We start from the raw sequence: 24,905 nt of genomic DNA, 5'->3' as shown, positions 1-24,905 counted from the left end.
ACTCTTTCCTTTAATATGTTTGTGAAATTCATCTATGTTGTTGCATGCTGTAGTTTATTTTCTTTGCTGCTTAATATTTTATTGTTAGGAAGGCAGTTGATCCATTCTATAACTGAAAGCTGTCTGTGTGGTTTCCATTTTGGGGGGTTGTTATAAATAGTGCTGCTATGAACATACTTGTGTGGTTGGGCATAAGACAAGGAATGGGACCACTAGGCCAAGCACGTGCATTTATTCAGCTTTAGTAGGCCACAGAAACCCATTTTCTAATGTGGTTGTACCAATTTACCTGCCTGCCAGCAGGGTATGAGGTTTCCAGTAACTCAGCATTCTCACCGCTACTTGGAATTGTTAGCCTTTAAAATGTTTGCCATTCTCAGGTCCTTGATGTACCCCTAGCTCTTTGATGCCTAAACACAGACTTTAAAATGTTTACTCAGTATTTTTCAGTTAGTTTTGGCGAGAGGGTTGGTTGATACTAGAAACAGGTCTGGAATTGTTTTTATTAAAGGGTTGTCAAAGGGAGAAGATCAAAAGAGAGAAGATACATCAGATTAGGAAGAAGGATTAGGGTGAGTCTCTGTGGTTCCGATGAGAGGGAACATTGGCTGTGGAATGTGAGTGGTACCAAAGCTCGAGAAACAGGGGAGTGTGGTTAGGGTTTTTTCTGGGCATTATGAAGGTTTTACATCCCCTGGCTTGGCATTTGCTAAAGAGCCTGCACTAAAGATTCAAGCTGCTCTAAATTGCCCTTTGTCTGTTAATCTGAGTCCTGCGAAGGTCTGTGACTTCAGCGCTGTCCAGCTGCATGAGTTACGTCAATTCCTCCTTTTAAATTTGTATATGAGAGATCACATAACTCAACACAATCGGTTTATATTCAGAGAAGCATAGTACACTAAGAAGCATGCTTAGCCGATAGACCTGATTCTTATATCCCCCATTATTTTATTGTGAAACATTTTAAACATTAAAAGTTGAAATAATTGTAGAGTGAACACTCAAACCTACCTCTTAGATTCTGTAAGTAATATTTTATAATTATTTACATACAAATTGATTTTTTAATTATCCCTAAATCATTCATAAATTTATCTTAGTCTTGATGATTTTCAAAGAAAGCTGCAGCTTGCAAATGTCACTAAACCTTCAACTTGCAATGTCACTAACTAGAATCAATGACTTGACTTACATTTAATTTTTATTACTTACCAGCTGTGTACATTTGAGCATGTTACTGCAGCTCCGCCCCTGGACGTAACTGAAGGGCAGTGCGAGCGGAAACCCTCCCCAAGGCAGAGTTTCAGGCGGCGCACGTGGTTGTTTATTCCACTCGGGAGGAGAATGGCCGGAGGTAACCCTATGCCAACTCGTGACCAATAGCTTAGCTGGATGGTCGGAGACTTAGAAGGGACATAAATGGAAAGTTGGCCACAAGAAGGCCTTGGGAAGAGGTATGCAAATAGACCTCTCTGACTGGGCAAAAGACATGAATATATTTGTGTCCCATGTGAATGTTCACAGCAGGGTGACTTGAGCAGTGGAGGATTGTAATCATCAAGGGTATAGGGTGACCCATTCTGTTGACACCAGTCAGCCTCATTCCACAGCCACTCCTGTCATTGCCCAAGGGGCTCGGGAACAAACTGGCCACAGTGGCGGGGATGGAGGTTATGCGTGGCCTTCCACTCACGCGGGCTGACCTGACTCCAGCCACTGCGGAGTGCCCAAACTGCCGGCCGTAGAGGCCAGCACGGAGTCCCCGGTGGAGCACATTCGCAGGTGGCCAGCCATCCACCTGGCGGCAGGCTGAGTACAGTGGGCCACTTCCGTCATGGAAGGGGCAGCATTTGGTTCTCACTGGAATAGATTTACCCTGGCACTGGATGTGCCTTCACCTCATGCAGTCTTTTGCTACATCTCCCATGTGGATGTACAGAATGCCTTACCTACTGCCGAAGTTGTCCACATAGCATTGCTTCTGGTGGAGGAACTCAATTTGGAGCAAATGGTTTGTGCCAGTGGACTCATGCCCACACAGTTCACTGGTGTTACCATATCCCTTCTCATCCTGAGCACCTGGCTTGATAGATGGTTGAATGGCCTTTCGAAGACTTGGTGACAGTGCCAGCTGGCGGCAGGGCCTCACAGGGCTGGGGCAATGTTATCGAGGAGGTCGTATATGGTCCAAGTCAGCACCCAGCATACGGTGCTGTTTCTCCCACAGCCAAGACTCCCAGGTCCAGGAATCAAGGACTGGAAATGTGAGCACCATCCCTCATTATTACCACTAGTAAGCCCTTTGCAAAAGTTTGGCTTCCTGTCCCTGTGACTATACACTTTGCTGGCCTGGAGGTCTTAGTTCCAAATGGAGGAATCCTTCCACCAGCATATTCGACAATGACTCCATCAGACTGGAAGGTAAGACTGCCTCCAGGCCACGGCAGAGTCCTCAGGCCTCAGAATCAACGGACAAATAGCGAGTCACTGCACACTGGTAGCATGCCTGCGGTCACAGTCGGTGAAAACTTGCAACAGCCCAATTCAGGCAGGACTGCTAAGGGCCCAGGCCCTTCAGGGTCACCCCACCAGGCAAAGAACCACAACCAGTCAGGTGCTTGCTGAGGGCAAAAGAGATATGAAATGGGTAGTTGGAGAAAGTGGTTATCAATGCCAGCTGTGCCACGTGGCCATTAGTAGAGGACTGTATTGTCATCAGCATTTCTCCATTAGTTTGTTATGAAGCTGCTGTGGTAAGCAAGTTTCTTTTCTTCCCTCTCTTATCCCACATCATCGAACATATTATTAATGTATTAATGATAGTTAACTTTACATGACAGGATTTAAGCTTTAAGCATTAAGAAGAGTGAACATCACCCAAGGGCTTAGGGTCTTTCTCTGGGAACAGAGTTAACATGTTTCCAGTGTGTGTAGGATGTAGTGTCACGTAGGAGAGCATGACTTCCTGATTGTCGTTGTCTAGACATTAAGGATGCGTTCAGGAGAATGGGTACAGGTGCTGGTTGACAAGGGTGGACTGTGACGGTCAGTTTTATGTGTAACATGGCTCGTTTACAGTAACCAGTTACTGAAGGTTACAGTAACCAGTTATTCAATAAGACACTAATCTTAGTGTTGCTGTGAAGGCTTTTGAGAGATGGGTTTAACATCTACAAGCAGCTGACTTTAAAGGAACATATATTCTCGATAATGTTGAAAAGTTTAGAAGTAAAACTGACGTTTCCCTGAGAGAAGACATTCTGCCTCAAGGCGGCAGCATCGGCTCCTGCCCGTTTCTAGCCTGCTCCTCTGTCCTATGCATCTCAGACTAGCCAGTCCACACAACCATATAAACCAATTCCTTGATATCTATCATCTATCTATCTATCATCTATCTATCTATCTATCTATCTATCTATCTATCTATCTATCTATCTATCTATCTATCTACCTATCTATCTACCTATCTATCTATCTAATCATCTAGCTATCTATCATCTATCTATCTATCTATCTATCTATCTATCTATCTATCTACCTATCTATCTATCTAATCATCTATCTATCTATCATCTATCTATCATCTATCTATCTATCTATCTATCTATCTATCTATCTATCTATCTATCTATCATCTAGCTATCTATCATCTATCTATCTATCATCTATCTATCATCTATCTATCTATCTATCTATCTATCTATCTATATCTATCAATCATCTATATCTATCTATCTATCTATCTATCTATCTATCTATCTATCTATCTCTATCATCTATCATCTATATATATCTATCTTCTATCTATCATCTATCTATCTATCTATCTATCTATCTATCATCTATCATCTATCATCTATCTATCTATCTATCTATCTATCTATCTATCTATCTATCTATCTATCTATCTATCTATCATCTATCTATCTATATCTATCATCTATCTATCATCTATCCATCTGGTTCTTTGGAGAACCCCAATAGCTACATTATGAATTAGTTGAATATTAATCAAATATCATGTGAAGTGGGTCTTTTAATATGTAAATCACTGGATGAATGGAACATAATACTTTAAAACTGAATATAAGTCTCGAGACAAAGCTTTTAAAATTCACAACTTTAATAAATTGATTTAACTTAAACACATGTAGCTTTAATTAGTCCTATTAGCTTACAGTCCCACCCCTCCCCTCATTTGGAAACTGAAATGGCTCTTCCACCAACGTGGCTTCTGTGACCTTAAGTCAGGTAAGTCTCAGTTTCCTCACCGGGAAAGGGGGCTCCTTGTTGCCTTGCCTACTTTGGAAGATTTTTGTGGGAGCCAGAAAAGTTTAGGAAAACTCTGTAACCTGTAAAGGGCTATTCTCCATAGAAGGCATTGTCTTAGAGGGAATTGGTGAGGATTCAGTCCATCCACTGAGCACAGATACATTATAACCGGCTCTGGGCCTTAAAAAGAACCAAGCAGTGCTTCCCAAGGGGAGTGGGACAGGAGCTCAGGTGGGACACGAACTGTGTCGTAACACTGAGTTATGTTTTTGACGTTTTACTTCAATTCTTCAGGTTATGTCAGAAGAAAGTCCGTTCAGAACCATGGGCCTTTCACATTTCTCAAACTAACTGTTCGTTTTACAAAGAAAAGATCACACCTTGGCTCAGAGCCTTTTGAAGGCAATAATGTCTGCAAGAATTCAATGATTTAAAAAATTAGTTATAATTACCTTCTATTTATGTCCAATAATACCAAATTTCCATTTGTTATAATGATATAGTTTCCTCTGAAAGCAAATGCACATAAACACTTGCCTTTCCAGCACGGAGGTACAGGGACGTGGCGAGGGGGCAGCGGGGCGATGGCGACGGCGACGCTGCTCTGAGCAGCTCTGCACTCTGTATCCTGCTCTCACCTGGAAAGGGGGCCCCCGAGGCCTGGAGAGGGGCACCTGCTCGCTGCCTTCTCCCAGCCGCCTGCTCTGCTCCTCGCGAGCACCCGTGGGTGGGAGGCTCAGCTCCGGCTCACAGGTGAGAGGAGCGAGGTTGCGGGTTTTCCTGTCCAAGGCCGCGCCCCCAGCGCTGCAGCCCCGGCTGTCAGGGGCCGGGCAGAGTGGAGGGCACAGCCACGACCCCAGCGCACCCAGCACCCGTCACCCACGAGGGGGCTCCACGGGCTCACTGCGGAAGCTCTGGGAGGTGAGGGCCCTGGCTCCTTTCGTTGTTTAACCAGCGCCAGGGGAGGCCGACTTTTACTGCCTTTCCCCCGGGAGCATGCTGCTCGGCCTCTGAGAGGCTTTGCGCAGATTTCCATCTGAGTGCGGACAGGGCGTGTAACGAATGCCCCCAAAGAGAAGAAACGAAGGGAGACAGGGAACAAGGGGAGGGAGGAAAAAGGGCCATTCGGAGAGTTTTGATTCCTTGGGAGCCCCACAACCGTCTCTGGTTCCTCCCTGGGCTCTTAATTTGGGGACACTGAGATATTTTAGGTGTTTTGCTCAGGTTGAAAATGAAATCTTACCCTTGGAAGCGGCTCAGCAGCCCCAGTGCTTAAAATCCCTCTCTGGGTGGCTAGAGCAGAGGTGAAAGAGAAGGGAAATAAGGTTGCTCGGCACCGTTTCTACCCCGAGCACCTTAATTCAGTCTTCCCAACAGTTCCATGAGGTAGCTGCTATGATTGATCCTATTTTCCAGATGACAAAACGGAGGCTCAGGATGCTGGCAGCCCCCCGAGACTGGAGGAGACAAGGGGTGGCTTTTCCCTTAGAGCCTCTCGTGGGAGTGGCCCTCGCCCACACCCTGATTTCAGCCCAGTGAAACGGATTTCCCCGAGATAATAAATTTCTGCTGTTTCAGCTACTAGGCTTGTGGGATTTGTCAGAGCAGCCACAGGAGACTAACGCAGGGCCTGAGATGGAATCCTGAGGGATAGCGTTTCAGCAGCAGTGAAAGGGAGAAAGAAAACCAAGCTAGGCAACCAGGAGGCAGAAGTAACGAGGAGTTCTTCCAGGACGGAGTAGCTGCCTGCTTGCCTGTCCCCTGAGATGGGGGGGGAAGCACTGTCCCCACTACAGAGGTCTTATCTCCCTCCCACCTTCATCTTTCTGTGCCTGGGCAGTGGCACCTTGAACTCCCGAGTTGGGAAGGGCGCTGGAGGCCCAAGAGACCTGGTCCAAGCTCTGTGCCAGTGCAGGGTGTCTCCCAGGGCGTTCCAGAGGGTGAGATCTCACAACCACCCAGAGTTTACTGCCACAGGTCGGCAACAGTGGAGGGAGAGGGAGGGAGAAGGAGGGAGAGGGAGGGAGAGGGAGGGAGAGGGAGGGAGAGGGAGGCAGCCTGAATGAGGGCAGGATACAGAATGTGACTAAACCCTCGCAGTTCAAAAACCATTCATTACACGGCCAACCGATGGTCAGGGTCAGCAGAGCCTCACTCCTTTGGAAACCAGCACTTCACAAACACTCTACATATCACGCAGCAGGCACACATGGTGTGTGCTCAGGGGGAGGCTGACCTGCCAGCGGGGGTTTGGGGGCTCACTCAGCAGCTGTCCTGGGACTTTGGACGTGGGCTCTTCCTGAGTGGGAGGGGCAGACATGAGTCTTGCTCTGGACAGAAACCACCCCACTTCAAGACTGGTGAGGGTGACATGAGACAAGGTTAGACTGCGGCCCTTAGGCACTGCCACTCCCCCTGCTCTAGTCAGTACTCAAAGGCATGGCCGAGTCAAAGCGCCTGGGCGCACTGCCCGGCTGGGCTGCATTGCCTCTCCTGCAAGCCAGCAGGCAGGAAGCTTCCTAGGGCTCCTCCTCTGCGCAGTGAGATTCCTCCCCTGGGCCCGAGAGGCGTGGCAGGAGGCTTCTGTCCAGCTCTGCTACTGCCCCTCACACCTCCGTGTCCCTGGCTCCCTCCTTCCCCACATATCTGTCCAGCTTCTCTCTGCCCTTAGAATCTGCCAGCCCCAAGATTCTGTGCCTGTTGTTCCCTTGTCTGGAAATGTTTCCCACAGCTGGTGCCCTCTCCACCTTCCAGTCTCCGCTCACACGCCACCTCCCGGGCCGCCCCGACCGCAGGCTCAGCCCCTGTGAGTGCTTCACCTGGCCTGCTGTCCTGCACAGCCCACCTCTCTGTGGAATTACTGTTACCTGTTTGCCTGCTCATTCTCTGTCCCCTCCTGCTGCCCCCATCAGAATATAAGTAGAATGTCATATCGTTTACCATTCTGTTCATAGCACAGAGCTTAAAATATTCTAGGCCCTTGATACGGGTTTGTTAAGGGAGGCTGAGGCAAGAGTGTGGGGACAACTTCCCCAAGGAAACTCAGGGCCACCGCCACCATAGCCCACGTGAAGGAGTAGCCCGAGAGGACACTGAAGAGCTGGGCCAGACTCAGGTGAAGGGGCTGGGAGCTGGAGGCCAATAGGGAAAATCCCTGGAAGGCAGGATGCCCCACATCTTGGGATTTATGGGGGAACCTAAGGAAGCTCTGGAATGGGCCACAGGGCCTCGGATGAAAAGGAGACTTTCAGGCTACTTGATGACCATGGTGGCCTTCAGAGAATGGAGTTAAGGCAGAAGACTCAGCCCATGGAGGGTGAGCCCAGGAAGGTGCATGGAGATGCATCCCCAAGGCGTGCCGGTGGCTGATGCTTTTCCTGAGCCTCCGTTGTGGGTTTGCCTGTGCGGTAGGGCCCGGCCATCCTTCAGATAGTTAATGATCCCCTTTTTAGTCTGAAGTACAGCAGTACCTCCACCACCAGACTGTTTAGAAAGCTTGAAGAGAAGCCCAGAGGCATCACAGCGTGCTGATGGAAGGCTGAGGGCGACTCTTTCATAGCTCGAGACTAGTACACATAAAGCATTTGGAAGTGACTGGCAGGCACATGGTAAGCGCTATGGAGGGTCTGTTTACTTGTATTGTCATTGTAGGAAGCACCAGCTGGCTCTGAAATGGAATTTGCAGTAGGACACAGAGATAACAATGTTAACGTGAGTCCAGGTTGCTTCTTTGAGGGCTGGTGGGTTGGAGAGAAGTCCCTGGAGTGTCCCCGAATAGTTTAGTCCCCACTGAAGTGGAGGGGTGTGGCTAGCGCTGCCAGAGGCTGGCTGGGTTCCCAGGTACCAACACTCTCTCCCGGAACCAGCCAACCCCTGTGAGCAGATCTAGTGTCATCCCTGACACTGGGCGAGGGACAGGGGTCTTGAACACAGAAGAGCAAAAGGCACACATTTTTCCTGCAGTAGGATCACTTGTGTGCTCAGGGAGAGGTGGGGCAGTTTGGTTTGGTTTTGTTTAATGGGAAGGATAAGGAATACTTTGGGGGCACTGACTCCTGGGTTTAAGGTTGCCTGTGATGTGAAAACTGTGATCCTGATACTTCCAACCAGGAGAACGGCAACTCCAAACCTCAAGGAGCTCTTAGCTCTAAGGACCGGGGTGCCTGGTCAACTGATCCGATCAGCTGTGCGGTTTTCTAGGTGTTGGACTCCCTATCTCTCCTAGACAGAAAGGGAAACAGTACTGGGCCTTTCGGCTGGTGAGCATTTATTGGCAGGGTTTCAGGACAGCTCTTCAGACAAGTTGAGCATAACTGATGAAAGCTATTGGGTTCATGTTTCAAGAAAGGAGGTGGAAATGTAATACCTTTTTCTTGGAGTCATTTTAAAATATTTTTGTCAGGGCAATGCTTGAAATTGTTTTAAGCTTTTAATTGTAAAATAGCAGATACAAGAACTGACAACAAATGTGTAGCTTATGAGTCATTACAAGGCAAACACCGTCGTAACCATCGCCCAGGCGAAGAACCAGAGCTTTGCCACCCAGTCCAGCAGCCCCTCAATATCCTCTGTCTCAGTCATAGTCCCATTGACCCCCAAAGGTGACCGCTATCCTGCCATCGCAGTCGCCACTTCCTTCTGTTTGTTTATGGTGCTATCCCTCAAATGTGCCTTTTCAGACAGTATGTTTAGTCTTGCTCATTTGAAAAGTGGATATGCTTTTATTTATAGGTTCCCCTCCATCCCTAATCCCTATATTTTGTCTCTTTTTAAAAAAATTATTGAGGTATAGCTCACCTACCACAAAATCTACTTGGCCCGTAGTGAATGAAAGTGTGACTGTACAGGGTACATACCTCCCCCTTCCAGCCGTGCATGGGAGGCTGACTGTCTCACGTCCGAGCCCCAGGCCCCAGTTTCCGCCCCTCCTACAGGCCGGCGCAGCAGCCGGGGGGCTAAGCGCTGCTCTTCTCCCACCCGCAGCTGCTCGCGAGGCGACGTCAGAGCCCCGCCCGGGCCGTGCTGAAGGCGGGGCGACCTGGGCCGGTCCCGCACACGCCGCGCGTGCCCCGCGGGCCTGGCCGGGCGCGGGGCCCGGCTGCGGCTCTCAGCGCCGTCGGGCTCTATCCACGGCTGCGGCGGGACCGGGTCACAGCCCGCCTGCGGTCACGGGCCGCACTTTGCTCCCGACGCTCGGCGACAGGCGGGTCTCTCGTCGGACCTCGTGCTCCCACTTAGCCCACGGGAGCGACGCCTCGCTGTGTTTCAGGCTAGCCCCGCACTGGGGTGACTGTCGTCCCGGCAGCGAGGAAACCGGGCGGAGCGGCCGCGCTCCCTCCGCGGCGACATCTAGCGGAGCGGCGGGGAAACTGCAGCGGCCGCGGGCGTCCGACCCCGGGGCGGGAGGGGCTGGCCCGGGACCTGCGGCGTGGGCAGGGGTGGGCGGGCTGGTGCCGGCGTCCTGCAGCCGCGACCCAGCGGTGCCGCCGCCGCGGGATCCCCTCCGCCCTTCTGTAACCACACCCACTTTCGCCTCCCATCCTCCCACTCTGGCAACCACTAATTTGTTCCCTATTTGCATAGTGTCGTCATTTCAACAATGTCATGTCAGTGGGATCATACAGCAGATAACTGTTGAGACTCACTTTTTTGCTCAGCATGTTTCTCTAGAGTTCATCCGCGCTGTGCGTATCTATCGTTCATTCCTTCCAGTTGCTAGAGTATTTTATGGTGCCGCGGTGCGCTCAATTGTTCGCCTACTGAGGGTCATCTGTGTTGCTCCAGTTTTTGGCTACTACAAATAGAGCTGCTACAAACATTCATGTATAGTTTTCTGAGCTAACATAAATTTCTATTTCTTTAGGGTAAATGCACCCTTCTATTTCTTAAGGATGTGATTGCTGGATTGAATGCTAATTGCATGTCTAGTGTCCCAAGCAACTGCCAAAATGCTGGCCAGGGTAGTTGCACTGTCGGTGTTCTCATCGGCAAGGTGTGAGGACCCAGTGTCTGCACCGCACAGGGCTTGGCGGTGCCACAGTTCTTTGCTGTAGCCATTCTGGTAGGAGCGCAGTGGCATCTTGTCATGATTTTAATTTGCATTCCTTAAATGGCAGGTGGTGTTCAACATCTTCTCTTGTACTGTATCATTTATATATTCTCTTTGATGAAATGTTTGCTCATGTCTCTTGCCCATTTTCTGATCAGGTTGTTTGTTTTCTTATTGACGAGTTTTGAGAGTTTTTTATGTATTCTATCTATGTGTACATCGTCAGGTACATGGTTTTCAAATATTTTCTCCCGGCCTGTAGCTTGCCTTTCATCCTCTTAACAGTGTCTTTCTCAGCAAAAGCTTTCAACTTGGATGAGGTCCAATTTGCCCATTTTTCTTTTATACATTGTGCTTTTGATGTCATCTAAGGTCACTTTGTCTAGTCCTAGATCCTGAATACTTTCTCCTATTTAAAAGAAACTAATAGTTTTATGTTCTACATTTTATCTATGATCCATTGTATGAGGTATGAGTATTTTCACAATGAACCAAGCACTGTTTTTTGGAAAGACTGGTCTGTCTCCACTGAATTATATATAGAAATGATGGTCTTAATTAGCCCCACCAGCCTAGACTTTTAATGCATTTTTTTCTGATGATAGAGTGATTAGAAATAAAAACTTTTGATGTTTCTGTAAGATATTTTATTTTGAGATTCAGAGGTTTCCTATTTGAGAATCATAATCTTGTCCCTCTGTTTTTTTATTTAAAAGTAGCCTTGCGGTGTAGTTATAGAGCTAGAAAAACATAGGAAGTTACAAAAAAAGTATAAAAACACAGAATAGGAAAATGTTAAAAATATATAGAGTTGAAAAAGAGCAGAAGGGGAGTGCATAGTCCATTAGTTTCTTTCTTTTTTTTTTTTAGGACACAAGTTTTCTTTAATTTTTTTTTGGGGGGGCGGGGAAGGGATACCACACTTCTACCCAATTAAGAGAAACATTTTTATCAGTACAGAGGGTTTTTTTTTGTTTTTTTTAAAACACTTATCGTGCCATGAATTCACAGGGAATGGGTTCCAGCAGCTCAGGCTCCTTTCCATGGGTCCTCACAAAGTGCGCTTCCCTGGGTGGAGCAGGCCAACGTTTCAGGGGAACCCAGGTCCCTTTCTCTTCGGCTTCCTTCTTTTTTGGATCATTTTCCTTCCCGTGCTTCGGGAAGCTGTCTCGGCTCTTAGAGCACTTAATATGCTCAATACGCACATTAATTCTCTTGGCAAGAATTTTGCCCTTAACTTGTTTGTTCACAACAATGCCCACTGCATGCTCGGTGACACTGAAGACTCCTCCAGGTTTGCCATGGGAACATTTGTGGGCCATTCCTCTTTGAACAGTGCCCATTCCCTTGATGTCTACAGCATCACCTTTCTTGTAGATGCGCATGTATGTGGCCAAAGGAACAACTCCGTGTTTTCTAGAAGGCCTAGAGGACATTTCCCGTGGTGTTGGTCATTTTGGTGAATTACTGGCAGATGGCGGTTCCGGCCGAAAGGAACTATTCCATTAGTTTCAAACAAAGTTTAAAAAACGAAATAGGAAGAAGAGAAAAGAAGAAAAGAAGAGCGACTAGGGAGGGCCTGCCCTGCCGCTGTGCCCTGTCGTCTCTGGGCGGGTCCTTCTGGCTCTTCTGCCTCCCCCAGGATCAGCAGTCTCTTTTCCCAGCCTCCCTGTGATGCGGGCGACACCTCACACTTAAGGCTCCTGCCCATGCCTGGCAGCGCCAGGGGGAGGTGAAGGGGCAGCTCTTGCTCCCGGGGAGCTGCAGGTCCTCTGGAGGCCAGGAGGGGTCTTAAAGGCATGACCCGAGCAGCTGGGGGGAGAGCCTGGATTAGCCAGCCTTGCGCTCCTGTAGGAAGCTCAGTGACCCGAAGGTTAGAACAGCCCGCCTGGCCCCCTCCTGCTGCCTCGTACCTGGCTCTCCTTGCTGGCGATTAGCGGGTGGCAGCTTTGCAGGGGGCAGACACCCCGCAGCTCTGGCCTGGAGGAGCGCTTCTGAAGAGAGGAAGGGAAGACCAGCCTCTTGACCCGTGCCCAGCAAAGCCGGCCACTGCTTCCCTGTGAGTCGCACCTTTTCAAACCACGGGCCTCTGCTCCGTCCAGTGACTTTCCTTCTTCAGGCAGGTGTTGGTGACCATTAGAGACAGGACTCGTGCTGGAACCAAATCCAACTTTGCGTGTGGCAGCTGGAGAGGAAAGGACATGAATCATGTATCAGAGGCAAAAGGGTTGTTAAGGCACTTTCCCAGACAGAGGGGGACAGGCAATGGACAACACCTGGACAGAGGCGGCTCTGCAGCAGCGCACTCCCAGCTCCGAGGGAGGCGCATGCTCATGGTTCCTTGTTCATTCATTTATTTATCCACTTAGCCCTTCATTTGGGAGTTTACTTATTTATTGATTTGCTCATTCACTGAGAGCCAACTAGCCAGCCCAGCCAGCCCTCTGATGAACATTTCTTTAGCTTCCCCCATGTGCCAGCCCTGGGGACGCAGGTGATGAACACATGGTTCCCTGTGCTTCAGAGGGGCAGGACCTCCGGGGCCAGAGCAGTGAGTGCTGGCCCAGACGAGCTTCTGGACACTGCAGGGGCTCTGCCACATGTGTGTTTCTGCAGGCATGAGCCCAGCCTCTGTGACCCTGGCCAGTGCCCTGCAGGTCAGGGCCGAAGCTCTGTCAGAAGAGGAGATCTGGTCCCTCTTGTCCCTGGCTGCTGAGCGGCTCCTGGAAGACCTCTGTGAGGGTAAGAGAGTATGTTTGGGATACTTGAGCTGCAGGGGTTGGGGATGGAGTGGGGGTGGTGAATTTGAAGCTTCTCAAACAAATACATTTCTGGGTGTTGCTGCTGCTACTTTTTAAAATATGTTTTTATTGATTTCAGAGAGAGGAAGGAGGAGAGAGATAGAAACATCAATGATGAGAGAGTCATTGATTGGCTGCCTCCTGCACACCCCCTACTGGGGATTGAGTCCAAAACCCAGGCATGTGCCGTGACAGGGAATCGAACCCTGACCTCCAGGTTCATGGGTTGACATTCAATCACTGGCTGGGCTGAGTGCTGCTTCTAAATCAGTCCGAGGAATTATAATAAGTAGGCACCTGGCACCATCCACGGAGGTGCACTGGAGGGCAAGCCTGTCTCTTGACTCGTGGCTGTGACAGAGTGTAAGAAAGGCGTGCTTCTCTCTTGGCGCTGCAGGTTTTCCAGGCAGCTCTGTGGCCTCTTCCACCACTTGGGCAGTCTGGGCACAACCAGAGACAGGAGAGGGGAAGCCCCCACACTGCCGCCTGCCAGATGCTGCACCAGTTTGTGTCCCATCAGGAGCTAGAACCCACACACTCCTGGTCTGAACAGGGAAGGCTAATATAAAAAATAGGAGAGTAACTATAAGATGTAAGGAAACTACATGGTCCCCTAGGGCTGAGGGCAGTCCCAGTGGGGAACAAACTTTGGAGGGAAGTCCCCTCCCCGGGTTGGGATCCAAATCTGTGCCTGCTGTGTCTGGGTGGTGGCAGGTGCGGATGAGCCACAGCTCAGGAGCTGGTGCGGGTGGGGGGCCTGGAGCCTGCAGCTTCTGTGTAGACAGGCGACCACTTGGCGAGGCAGGGCGGGAGGTGGCTGAGGGGCCAGGTGTCCTGGGCATATGTTGGCATCAGGTGTCCTAACACACACACCTCTGACCCCAAGAAACAGCAGTGTCTCTCCAGCGCCCTCTACCGAGAAAGCTGCACATGGCACCTGCTGTAAAGGTGAGATGCTTAAAGGCTGAAGCAGGTACTGAAAGGTGGATTTGTAGCTAAGAGACAAATCGACAACTGGGACAAGCACTGAATCCCCACTGAGATGTAAACTCGGAAGTCACACACGTTTGGGGGCTGCCAGCCCTCAGTCAACGCCCCCCCCCCCCCCCCCCCCCCCGGTGTGAAGGGTGCCAGCACAGGGAAATGAAGGGAGGCTGTGCACCTGCACCTTCAGCTCCATCATCTCCCTGAGTCTTCACTACCTCTGCCCTACCCCGGGGGTCTGACACATGGCTCCAGGATGCCCAGAACACCAGTGGTCTGGGTCCCTGGCCTGGCCTGACTCCAGAGAACTCGGGCTTCTCCTTGAGACTCCTGGCCACTGATGAATTCAGATGCAGGGGTTAGTTTCCTTGCCACAGCTGTTGCCCCTCTGTAGCACATGCTCCTGTGCACGCATGCATCATGGTCAAATTTATTTCATTCCGTGTTTGCCAGGGGCCAGCCCCCAGTCCATCCCAGAGGGGCTGCTGCAAGGCCTCTGCTGGGCACAGTCCCACAGCTGGCCAGCCAGGTGGCAGGTGGTGGTCCCTGTCTCTACAGCCCGCTCTGCCTCGGTTTCAGGCTCCTCGGACTATGTGGTCTGCCCCTGGTCAACCTTGCTTTCTGTGTTTGGAAGTCTTTCTTTCCAAGGCCACGTATCTCACATAGAGGCCACTCCTTTCAAGGCCCCTGAACTGCTCCGGCAACAGAGCGACAGTGAGCAGCCTGATGCATCTCAGGTAAGGCGTTGTGTCCCTGCTGGGAGAGGCCTGGGCCTCGGTCACCCCAGCTGCCCGCGCCCAGCCCAGCCCAGCCCAGGGGACTCTGAGGCAGACGGTGTTTAAGGAACGTTGTTCCCAGGCTTTCTTGCCGTCAGTTTTTAGCTCTGAGAGGATGACAGGTCAGCATCTCTGTGTCCCAGCCTCCACACCTGTAATGTGGGGTTAGTATGACCCAATCCCTTAATTTATTATGAATGTTCAGGGAGTTCTGGGAAAGCTACAGGTAAATGGTCCGCACGCCGGTACCATTGGCAGCTTGCAGCAAAAACCCTAAGAAGGACCTGATCAGACCTCAACTAGGAACTTAGCCTAGAGCGTGAGTAAAACTTGATTGAGCTGCACCAAGGTGTATTTTGTGTTGGTGACATTAGTGATAAACTGGAAAGAGTTAACGTCCAGTGAGAGTGGATATGAAACAAGACAGTATTAAAATGAGTCTGTAGGAGCTAACTTAATGACTGTAAAAGAAATTAAATATATGCATGTACAGCATGATTCTAGCGGTGCACACGCGCGCATGCGCACACACACACGCCAAGGTGTCTGCAGGGATTGTTTCTCGGCAGCGGCACTGGTGACTTTTGCTTTGCCATGGATACGTTTCTGCTTCTGAATAGCACCACGCTCTAGTTGACATTAGTTTCGATGTTAAAAAGAAGAAAATCTGAGGAGAGTGTGATGTAAGGCAGGTGCAAGCTCTGAGCAGGGCGCAGTGGTGTCTCATCGGGGAGTTCTGTCCCTGTGTCCGGTCCTTTCGTGGGAAAGTGCTGGTCTGGATTCCACTCTCCTTGGGTGCATTCTGGAACAGAGGCTGCTCTTCCTTTAGGCTCAGAGAACAGGGCCTCGATTGTTGCCAGGTTTGGCTTGTTTGGGCCCACGTGTCTCCAGGTGAGGTCACAACAGTGAAAGCATCAGAGTCCCATTGGCAGTGGCCCTGGCTCTGTCGCCCTACAGGCAGTTGCCCCAGCACTCCTTGTCCCTACACCCTTCCCTATACTGCCAGGATCCCATGGGCGAATGCCTGGGCTCCGGTGTTTCGCGCGGACTTGGGTGCCTCTCAGATTCCCTCTATTTGGGTTTCTTGGGTGGCACTCCACGCACAGCATGTTACCGCCCACACTCTGGACTCTGCTAAGAGGCCACATCCTGAGCCCTGGGGCTGATCTCAGTGGCCACTGCAGGGGCCTGCTGGTGAAACCTGAACATGCAGGGAGCTGGTTTTACATGGCGTGAGCCCTAACCCATGGAAAATGTGAGGCAGGCGGAACTGAGAGGGTGCGCTCTCCCCTCCTTCTTCCCTCCTGGTCTGCTTTGATATGGGCAAGTGCTGCGAGCCCTCCAGGGAAGTCCTGAGTGCTCGATGGCTGGCCTAATGGCCCTGCACTTCCCATCTGTCTTCTCTGTGCCCTTGGCTTCCCGCTCCTGAATGAAATGTCAGCATTTCACCCTGTCTCAGGTTCTGTTTTCTCAGGACCTGAGCTAAGACAGACCCCGAGTGCCCCTGGGCCTTCCCTGTCCGCCCCAGTACTCACTGCTGAGGGGTAGACTGCAGCTGAGTGCCCACTGAGTGACTAGTCACCCCTGCTCACCTGCTCAGAGCCTCTTAGCTGAGCTGGAGGAAAACATCCTGCCTGTCTGGCACCGGCTCCTGCACGCAGAGGGCGCAGAGGGCACAGAGGGCGAGGGCTCCCAGAGGCCGCTGCTGAAGGAGGGGCGGGGCTCAGACCTGGGAACCTGGGAAGCTGCATTGCTGAGGGTCCATGCCAGGAGATAGGGTGGGTCTGAGCCAGGATAGCCCTCCAGGGCCAGCGTGGGGAGGACAGAGTCCCGAACCAACCACACAGCAACTTCTGTTGGTGGCTTAACTCTCTGGGCGTCTGAAACATGGCACGTGGGAATGTGGCTTAAGGGGCAGAAGCCACCAGCCTCAAACCCTGTTTATCAGGCCAGGAGGCAGGGTCACCTGGCCATTTTCTCTCTTACAGCTCCCCCACCAGTCAGCTCTGTTAATTGCTGTTCTCTTCCGTTTACCACAGGCTCCTCCCTTCATCCAGGGTGGCGTGGGCCCTGGGGGTAGAGTGGGCACTTAGGAGAGTGGCCCCAGGAGATGTGGAAGATTCAGCTGCCTCCTTTTCTCAGGGCAGCATCAGCTCCAACCTGCACGTGGCAACACTCCCCTCCCTGCTTGCAGTGTTAGTCCCAGGTGCAGGTAGAAGGTGTGGGCAGGTCTCTAGCTGTCACTCATGCCACAATCACCCCCTCCCATGCTCATGGCAGACATCACTAATTGATTATGGTCTTCTTCCCACGGGCCCAGGAGTTACCTTCAGAGCCTTCTTGCCACCCTTCTTCAGGTGGGGTCTACCAAGGGGCCGGATTTGGGATTTGGGATGAAGGCTCTTGTCATTGTGGCCCTTGGCCTCGCCTAGGAAACTTTAAGATAGAGCCCCTGGAACCCAGGCAAGTTACCAGGTGTGGGTGGTGTCAGATGCTGCTCTGGCCTCTGCTCTCAGGGTTATTTCTCTAGAAATGAGGTATAGCTTGTGAGCTTCCTGGTAGGTATCGAGTCATATTCATCAGAGGGGGTGTTGACTGGTTTAAAGGGTACAATTTTAAACAAACTATAGAGCTAATTGGCACACATGGCACTGGACACATACCCTTGACCCAGAGATATCAAAACCAAAGCCAAACCTATTTGCATTAAACTCAGCGGATTGCTCAAGTAACCATGCATTTTACATACTAAGCCTTGTTAATTCAATGTTTCCCTTTCAAAGTCCCAAAAGTAATTTCCTTAGAAGAGAGATCTTAAGGGGAATGTGCCTTGTCAATTATAATAGAAGCCCAATAATAATCATCATCAGCAGCAGTAGCATTTATTGAGGACTTAGTATGACCCAGAAGTGACAACGGAGTGGCTTAGGGCAGGGACTCTGGTGACTGGCTTCAAGTCTAGGCTTTAGGTCTTACTTGTGCAAATTCCCTAACTTGTCTTTGCTTTTGCTTCCTTCTGTGGAAAAAGGGGACAATTAAAATGCTTACTCACAGGTTTGCTTGAGAACTAAATATGTTAATGTAAGCGAAAGATTCAGAGCAAGGCTGGGATCAGTGCTCCCTGCCCGATAATAACTGAAACAATTATTACTGTTGCCACCTGCAGACACTGACTCAGCCCCCAGGGGTCCTGGGCAGAACAGTCCACTCTAAAGGTGAGGGGACTGAGGCTCAGAGGAGTCAGGCGATGCTCTCACTAAACCACGCTGCTTCTGACAACAAATCATGCTTTAAACCTGCCTGAGCCACAGTGTGTGCTGCACAGGAGGCTTTGGCTACTAGAAACAAAAGCCTGAACCACAGCCGCTGAACCGCAGATGCCGTTATCATTTACTTAAAGAGAAGCCTGGGGGTTGGCCAGCTGCTCAGTAAATGTCTTCAGGAGTCCAGGCTGTGTGTTCTATTCTATTCTATTCTATTCTATTCTATTCTATTCTATTCTATTCTATTCTATTCTATTCTATTCTATTCTATTCTATTCTATTCTATTCTATTCTATCCTATCCTATCCTATCCTATCCTATCCTATCCTATCCTATCCTATCCTATCCTATCCTATCCTATCCTATCCTATTCTTCTTCTATTCTATCCTATTCTATTCTATTCAGCTCCTGGCTTTCTGTTCTTGTGCTGTTGCCTTGTGGTCACAAGAGGGCTGCTATGGTTCCATGTACGACATTAGCCTTCAAGGCAGGAATAGGAAAAATGACCAATTAAATAGGTCCTTATTGTCAGAAAAGCAGAAGGCTTCTCAGAAGCCTCCTAATAGAGTTGCCTTTGTCTTTTCCTAAAATTGGGTGTCATGGTCACTGGCTTTTAGCCGCTAGAACAGGAGGCAAAATTTTAAGAGTTCCAGATGGCTGTGGGCTAGCCAGCCAGCCAGTAGTGTCTGCCACATGTGGAAAGTTTTGGACCAGGAATAACAGAGGTGACTGAAATCTAATCATGTGCTCTTTCTCTTGGACAGACACATGTCTATTCTTTGGGAACCACCCTCTACTGGTCGGCAGGGTTTCACGTTCCACCAAACCAGGTCTGTAACCAAGATAGTCTGTGTTGCCAGGTTATGTCTTTGGATTTACTCAGCATTTTTTCCAGGGACAACCTCTACTGAGCTGTGTGTCACCATGCTATCCTCCTAGGTTCTAGGAGGCACTGCCAATGGATTATAGACCTCTCACAGAGTCCAGAGACAACCTCAGAGTCCTCTCCTGGTCCACTGGCAGCCACCGTTTAGACTTGGCCGGCAAGATGAGGCTTATTTGCCACCCCCTTGGAGGAAGTAGCAGGCTAGAGGATCAGATAGCTGCTGAAGACATATTTATAAAATGGATTTCGAGTGTCCTTCCTGGAGTTAGACGCTCCCCTGAGAATGGTTCTCGCTGCATGGATTTAGGAAAATGCTCCCTATAGTGTCTTTCTCTCAAAGATTTTTCAGAGCAGTTTCTTAAAGACTCTGAGAAAAATTAAAGCATAGAATTTTTTACCTTTATCATAGCATTTCACAAAACTTTTGACTATGGAATATTTGTGTGTATAAATTTTGGTCTGACACTATAAGAAATGAGTATAACTAGGCCACACACTGGAGGACCCTGCCCTCCCTCCCGCCCACCCATCCATCTCACCCTTGCCTCCCCCAATTCAACATTTCAGTGCTTCCTGGTGCTGTTCCTAACACAGGCACCTGCTTGTGTCCCTCCTCAGGGAAATCTTTTGTAGCTCCCACTACCCACGGGATTACATTCCACTTCTCAGCTGGGCATACCTGGAGCCCAGAATTGGGTTCCTGCCGTGGCTTTGTTTCTCCTCTGCACCCTGCCATAGGCAGGGCTGGCTTCATGGGCGTGTGGCCTGTGCAATAGCATGGCTCCCTGCGCTTACAAGGCCCCATGCTTGATTTAATGCTCTGTTGTCATTGTGTTGAAATTCTTAATAACTTTGAGCAAGGGGCCCTGTGGTGTCACTGCCTTGGGCCCTGGTCCTGCCCATAGCCCCTTTCCTTTCAGACACATGCCGAACTTTGCATACACTGCTCCCTCCACCTGCCCTCGCTTCCCCACTGGTCCGGTTAACCTGAGCATGGCAAGAAATGGTAGTGCAGCCTTTGCCGGGAAAATGACCAGCAATATGGGTGAGCATGAGAAAAAGCCTGATTTGGGGTCTGAATTGAGGCCTTCCCCATATAAATGGAGGCCATTTAAACACACGAGGGAAGTGCTGAGTGAAATAGCTAGTTTTCTTTCTGTTTGGTGTGTACATATGACCTAAAATTCAACTAAAAATTACTGACCTTGTGCTGACTGCTGAAGATTCCGAAATGAAATGCCACTGTCCCTACATCCCTGGAGCTCGCATTTGAGTAGGAAGACCCAGTGAGACCCAGTTGCGTAAGCTGAGAAAGTCACAGGCTGCCCAGGGGAATGTGAGTTAAAGGCGGATTGATCCGTGGTTGACTTGGGCGCTTGGCATGGGTGGAAGTCCGTTTGGTCAAGCACCTATTTTTCGTGAGTATCCCAAGCACATGTGTGGGCTCTCCATACCCTGAAGGGCATTGCAGATTAGAAAGCAAACTTCTCACAGCTGGTGCATCTGGTGGCTGCAGTGATCTAGCTGCATTCATCCCTAAACTCTCCGGAAGGAGCAGGCATCTCTGTGGCGGTCTGAGGACATTTGTCTCTGTTAGTCCCCACTGCACACCTGCAAGGAGCGGCCTCAGGACGGGCTCTGCAGAGGCTCACCCAGCACTCTGCTCTGCAGGCCCTGCAGCTCCGGGAGCCCCTGCACTCTGTTCTGCTGAGCATGTGCGAAGACCAACCTGGCAGGAGGCGGCCGCTGCAGTCGGTTCTGGAAGTTTGCTGGGTTCACCAGGAAGAAGTGGCTGCACACCCAGCCTCTGCCAGTCTCCACATCAGACGGCTGGTTGGCTTGGTTCTGGGCACCATCTCTGAGGTCAGTGTGGATCTGTGCTTTCCACCCCACGAACCATTAGCCACATGTGGCAGTTGAAATTTAAATTAGCTAAATTATAGTTAATTAAAGTAAAATAAAATTAAAAACTCAATTCCTCAGTCCCACCTGCTACATTCCAAGTGCTCAATAGCCACACATAGCTGGTGATGGCCACGCTGGACAGGCGGACCTAGAGCATTCCTGTCATCATGGTTTTATTGGGCAGTGCTAGCAAAGGCCTTGGGGTGAGCCTGATTCCTAATGTGGCTGGGACCCTCGGGATCTTTGAAAGTTCCTTTTCACATAAAAATGATCAGGTTTGTAATCCATGGGTCAGTTCACCTATCAAAATTAAACTCTAGGCCTGTTGTGCAGGAAGCCTTCCCTGACCACACCTACACGGTCCCTCAGCTCCTCTGCTGTCCTGTTCCTGCAGAGGGTCTCCTTGCTGTGCTTGTCGCATTGTGCTCCTTGCTGTCCTGCGCTCTCCCCAGCACCTAGCAGCGATCTGGCACCTACTAGGCATTCAGCTTAGGCTGGGTTTCCTTGAGGCAAAGTCAGGGACAGGATTTTTATGAAATTTATTGGAAAACTGCTCCTGGAAGAGAGGGAGTGACGGAAGGAAGACAGGAAGGCGGATAAGCCAAGTGAGTTGCTAGTCTCAGCTGGAGACAGCCTCAGGGTGATCCCCTGGGGAGCTCTGGAGTGAAGTCCACCAGCATTGGCCCCCTTGAGGCCGGGACAGAGCTGGGACTGGGGTGAGGCAAGTGAGGTGCCCATGGTACACGTGCAAGGAGGCGAGCGTCAGAGGAACCGGGAAGGCTGGGAGCCCTGCCCTGTCCAGGGGGCAGCTTAGAGAGCTGAGACCGGAACGAATGTGGGGCCATGTGGATGGAGAGAAGACAGCTGTGGACAGGGACGCTCTCAACAGCCAAGCAGAAAACGCTCCTCTCATCCTGTTCCTTCTTGGACGCCGCCTCTCTGGGCACGCGGACGTGCTGCCCGTTTGCCGAGCCAGAGGGTTTGGTGGGGAAGGCGTCTGTTTTTCAAACACGTTACCGCCTACCCTCCTGGAGTGTGTCCTTGATCCCTGACGGACACTGAATTGACCTGCAGCGTTTCATTAGCGAGCCATGAGGTAGATTTGGGCCACTGATGGGACATCCGTTGAGGCTGAGCTAGGTGAGCTACAGTGGGGCGTAGGGCACACAGTGAAGTGGTGAGACAAGCAGCAAACGTGACATAATGTGTAAGTGAGGGAGTTGTAGGAACAGTGATGGGGAAGATGACGAGAGGTCACCGGCGTCTGCTGGGGGCCGCGGTGGAGAGGATTAGACTGGAGGCGGCATAGTTTGGGGCCTTGGAGGCACAGTGACCTCAGCAGGGAGGCCCTAGGCAGTGGAGGAAGTGCCTGAGCCAAGGCACAGGTGTGCCCGAGTGCACACGATTGGGGGGTACAGGGCACATCTGGGTGCTAGAGAAGGCATCGTTAGGCTCTCCCTGTGTGGGGCAGACACCTCCACCCTGACGCAAACTGAGAGCCAGTCTGTGCGTGTCCATATAACCGCCCCTTGACCGTGGCATGCGGATGTTGATGCACTTGGCCTCAGGTGGAAAGGAGAGCTGTGGAAGAAAGCTCCCCTGTGCAGCAGGACAGAAGCCACCTGCTCAGGAACAGGCTGCATCGGAAGAGCTGCGAGGGTCCAACAGCGCAGGCCCCGGGGCGCCTGCTGCCCTGTGGAGGTGGGTATGGTGCCCTGAGCCCTCCCTGGGTAGGCCGGTGGAGCCTGTTCCCTGCCCCCGTGGGCCAGATGTCCACTGTGGTGACAGAGAGGCCCATGAAAACTAAGCTCTTCCTGGAGGCCCCTGAAGAAAGGGGCTGAGCTTAGGACTCCTGTGTCCCGAAGGAGCTTCTTTTGGAGGTATAATTTAACAGATATTTATATCAAATGTAAGCTCATTTTTATTGAGATATAACTGTTTAAAACAATTTAAAACAAAACATAAAAGAAAATTTTTTCTGTAATTAGTTTCTAGGTAGAGTGAAAGGAACAGTAATTTGTAAAATATTGTCTTTATTGTTGCTCTAGGTATATTAAAAGAATAGATTTTAGAATAATCCTCAAATCTGTTCTCTACTTTTCGACTGTATCTGAGATTTTAAAAAAACAAAACAATAATTCCCTAAAACAGGGTACTCTTTGCTGTTAGGCTTTATCTTCCCCTTAACCACCCTCCCCCCAACCCTCTGTCATTTTCATTTCCATTTTCCACATGAAACAGATTCAGAGAGGTTGAGTAGTTCACCAAGGTCACACAGCTAGTAAGTCCAGATGCTGATATCCTCGCTCCAGGCTGCCTGATGCAAGAAAGCCGTCTCTTTGCCTCTGCTCATGCCCTCACCATGCTGCTTGGTCAGTTTCAGAGAGAAGCACAGGGACCCAGGGCTCCCTGGAGCCCCGTCCACGAACCTCAGCACACAGCCGCTGCGACCTCTGTGTTAGCAGGTGCGCGCTGGGTGTACGGGACTGTGGGCTTGGTGTGGGACTGCGGGTGGGGAGCTCTGTAACCTACTTCTTTACTGAGTGCTGATGAGGAGCCTCCTGCTTCTCCAGGGGGAGCTGATTCAGTTCCGCTGGCAGGTGAAGAAGCCATGTTTAAGCAGAGACCAAGCCAAGGTGATGAGGGGCCTCATAGCAGCTGGGTCGCCAGGGCAGCCGTCTCCTCTGGGAACCACACACAGGCTCAGTTGCGGAGGAACACACACTTGCACGTCATTGTGACTATCTATGGCCATGCGAGGCTGCGTAACAAACAGCCGCCAAACACAATGGCTGAAACTCTGCTTTATTTAGCTCTTGACTCTGTGAGCGGAGAATTTAGGCTGTGCTCAGCTGGCAGGTTCTTGTGGACTCGGCCGGATGCCCTTGTGCACCTGTGACCAGCTGCTGTCTTGGAGACCCTGGCAGGCGAGCCAGAGATGGTCTGAGAGAGAGGGAGAGGGAGAGGGGGGAGGAGAGGGAGGGGAGGAGAGAGAGAGAGAGGTACTTCCAGAACTAGCCCCCACCACCTCCACTTCATTGTATTGGCCAAAGCAAGCCACAGGCGGCCTGATCCCAAAGGTGGGGAACAGACTCCACCCCCTGATGGGAGGGTAGGGGACAGAGTCACACTGCAGCTGTAACTTCTCCAGGCCCCAGGTTCCCTGTCTGAAGAGTGGATATGGGGCTCCCTGCCAGATGTGGGGTGAAGGAGCAGTGCACGCCCTGCCCAGCTGAGCACCTGCACAAGGGGGGCTTTTACCAGCTGGCAGCCATTCCCCCTGTTAACTTCCTCCTGTTCCTGCCGGCTGGCCAGTGTTCCTCCAGCCGGAGCTCCCCAGGACCTGCAGGAGGGCAGGCGGCCTCGCCCCGGATCCACTCCCTCTGAGGCCACACACCACTCATGGCCAGAACCTCCTTCTCCAAAGCGTCTCCTGCAAAGAAAGGGAAAGGTGAGTAAAAGAAGACCAAAGGGTGGATGCTCCCCAAAGAGCATTGAGCGGGGAGTGGTGGGTGGCTGTCACAGCAGCTGAAAATGGGCAGGGTCCTCTGGGACCCCAGGCTTCCTGGGCTGAGATTTCTAGATTGGGCTAAAAACCCTGAAGTCCTCCGTTTGGGGCACTGGGTATTGACTGAGTGGCCTGGCTGTGGTAGACTCCGTGTAGGATGCAAGGTGGAAGGTGCCCGGTCCCGCCGTGAGGAGTCCACAGCCGTGCTGGGCAGATGGCAGAACAAGATTGCTGCTAGGACAGCTGACAAGGCTGAGTGCACTTGGAAGGGGCCTTCTAAGCTGATGGGACGTGCAGGAGCAAGGACGTGGGTGGGGCGGACAAGGGAGGAGAATCTGCTCTGGCTGGTGGTTAGGGCAGCAGGGTTCAGGTGAGTGTGGGAGTTGAGGCTCGAGAGTAGCCAGGCCAGCCAGCCCTCGCCGGGGGTCCAGGCTGGCAGAGGGATAGGTGACCAGGGGCC

The 24,905-nt window shown here is 50.9% G+C and overlaps 1 protein-coding gene and 1 pseudogene across 1 annotated transcript; one reads left to right on the top strand and one right to left on the bottom strand.

Moving 5' to 3' along the window:
- Positions 1-11,310: 11,310 nt before the first annotated feature.
- On the bottom strand, positions 11,311-11,757 carry LOC107527932 (large ribosomal subunit protein eL21 pseudogene; annotated as a pseudogene).
- A 1,069-nt stretch (positions 11,758-12,826) lies between these two features.
- On the top strand, positions 12,827-24,324 carry LOC148091491 (FERM and PDZ domain-containing protein 2-like). The gene is made up of 8 exons (XM_087824232.1): positions 12,827-12,872; positions 12,938-13,063; positions 14,686-14,843; positions 18,911-18,976; positions 20,704-20,895; positions 22,506-22,638; positions 23,315-23,402; positions 24,135-24,324. Exons 1-8 carry the CDS (start codon positions 12,827-12,829, stop codon positions 24,322-24,324), a joined length of 999 nt encoding a protein of 332 aa, XP_087680358.1.
- The last annotated feature ends 581 nt before the right edge of the window (positions 24,325-24,905 follow it).

Source organism: Miniopterus natalensis, chromosome 14, assembly GCF_054644295.1.
Source record: "Miniopterus natalensis isolate mMinNat1 chromosome 14, mMinNat1.hap1, whole genome shotgun sequence".
Taxonomy (NCBI): Eukaryota; Metazoa; Chordata; class Mammalia; order Chiroptera; family Miniopteridae; genus Miniopterus; species Miniopterus natalensis.
Note: the sequence above shows the minus strand (reverse complement) of the source record. Positions and strands in the feature narration are given on the sequence as shown.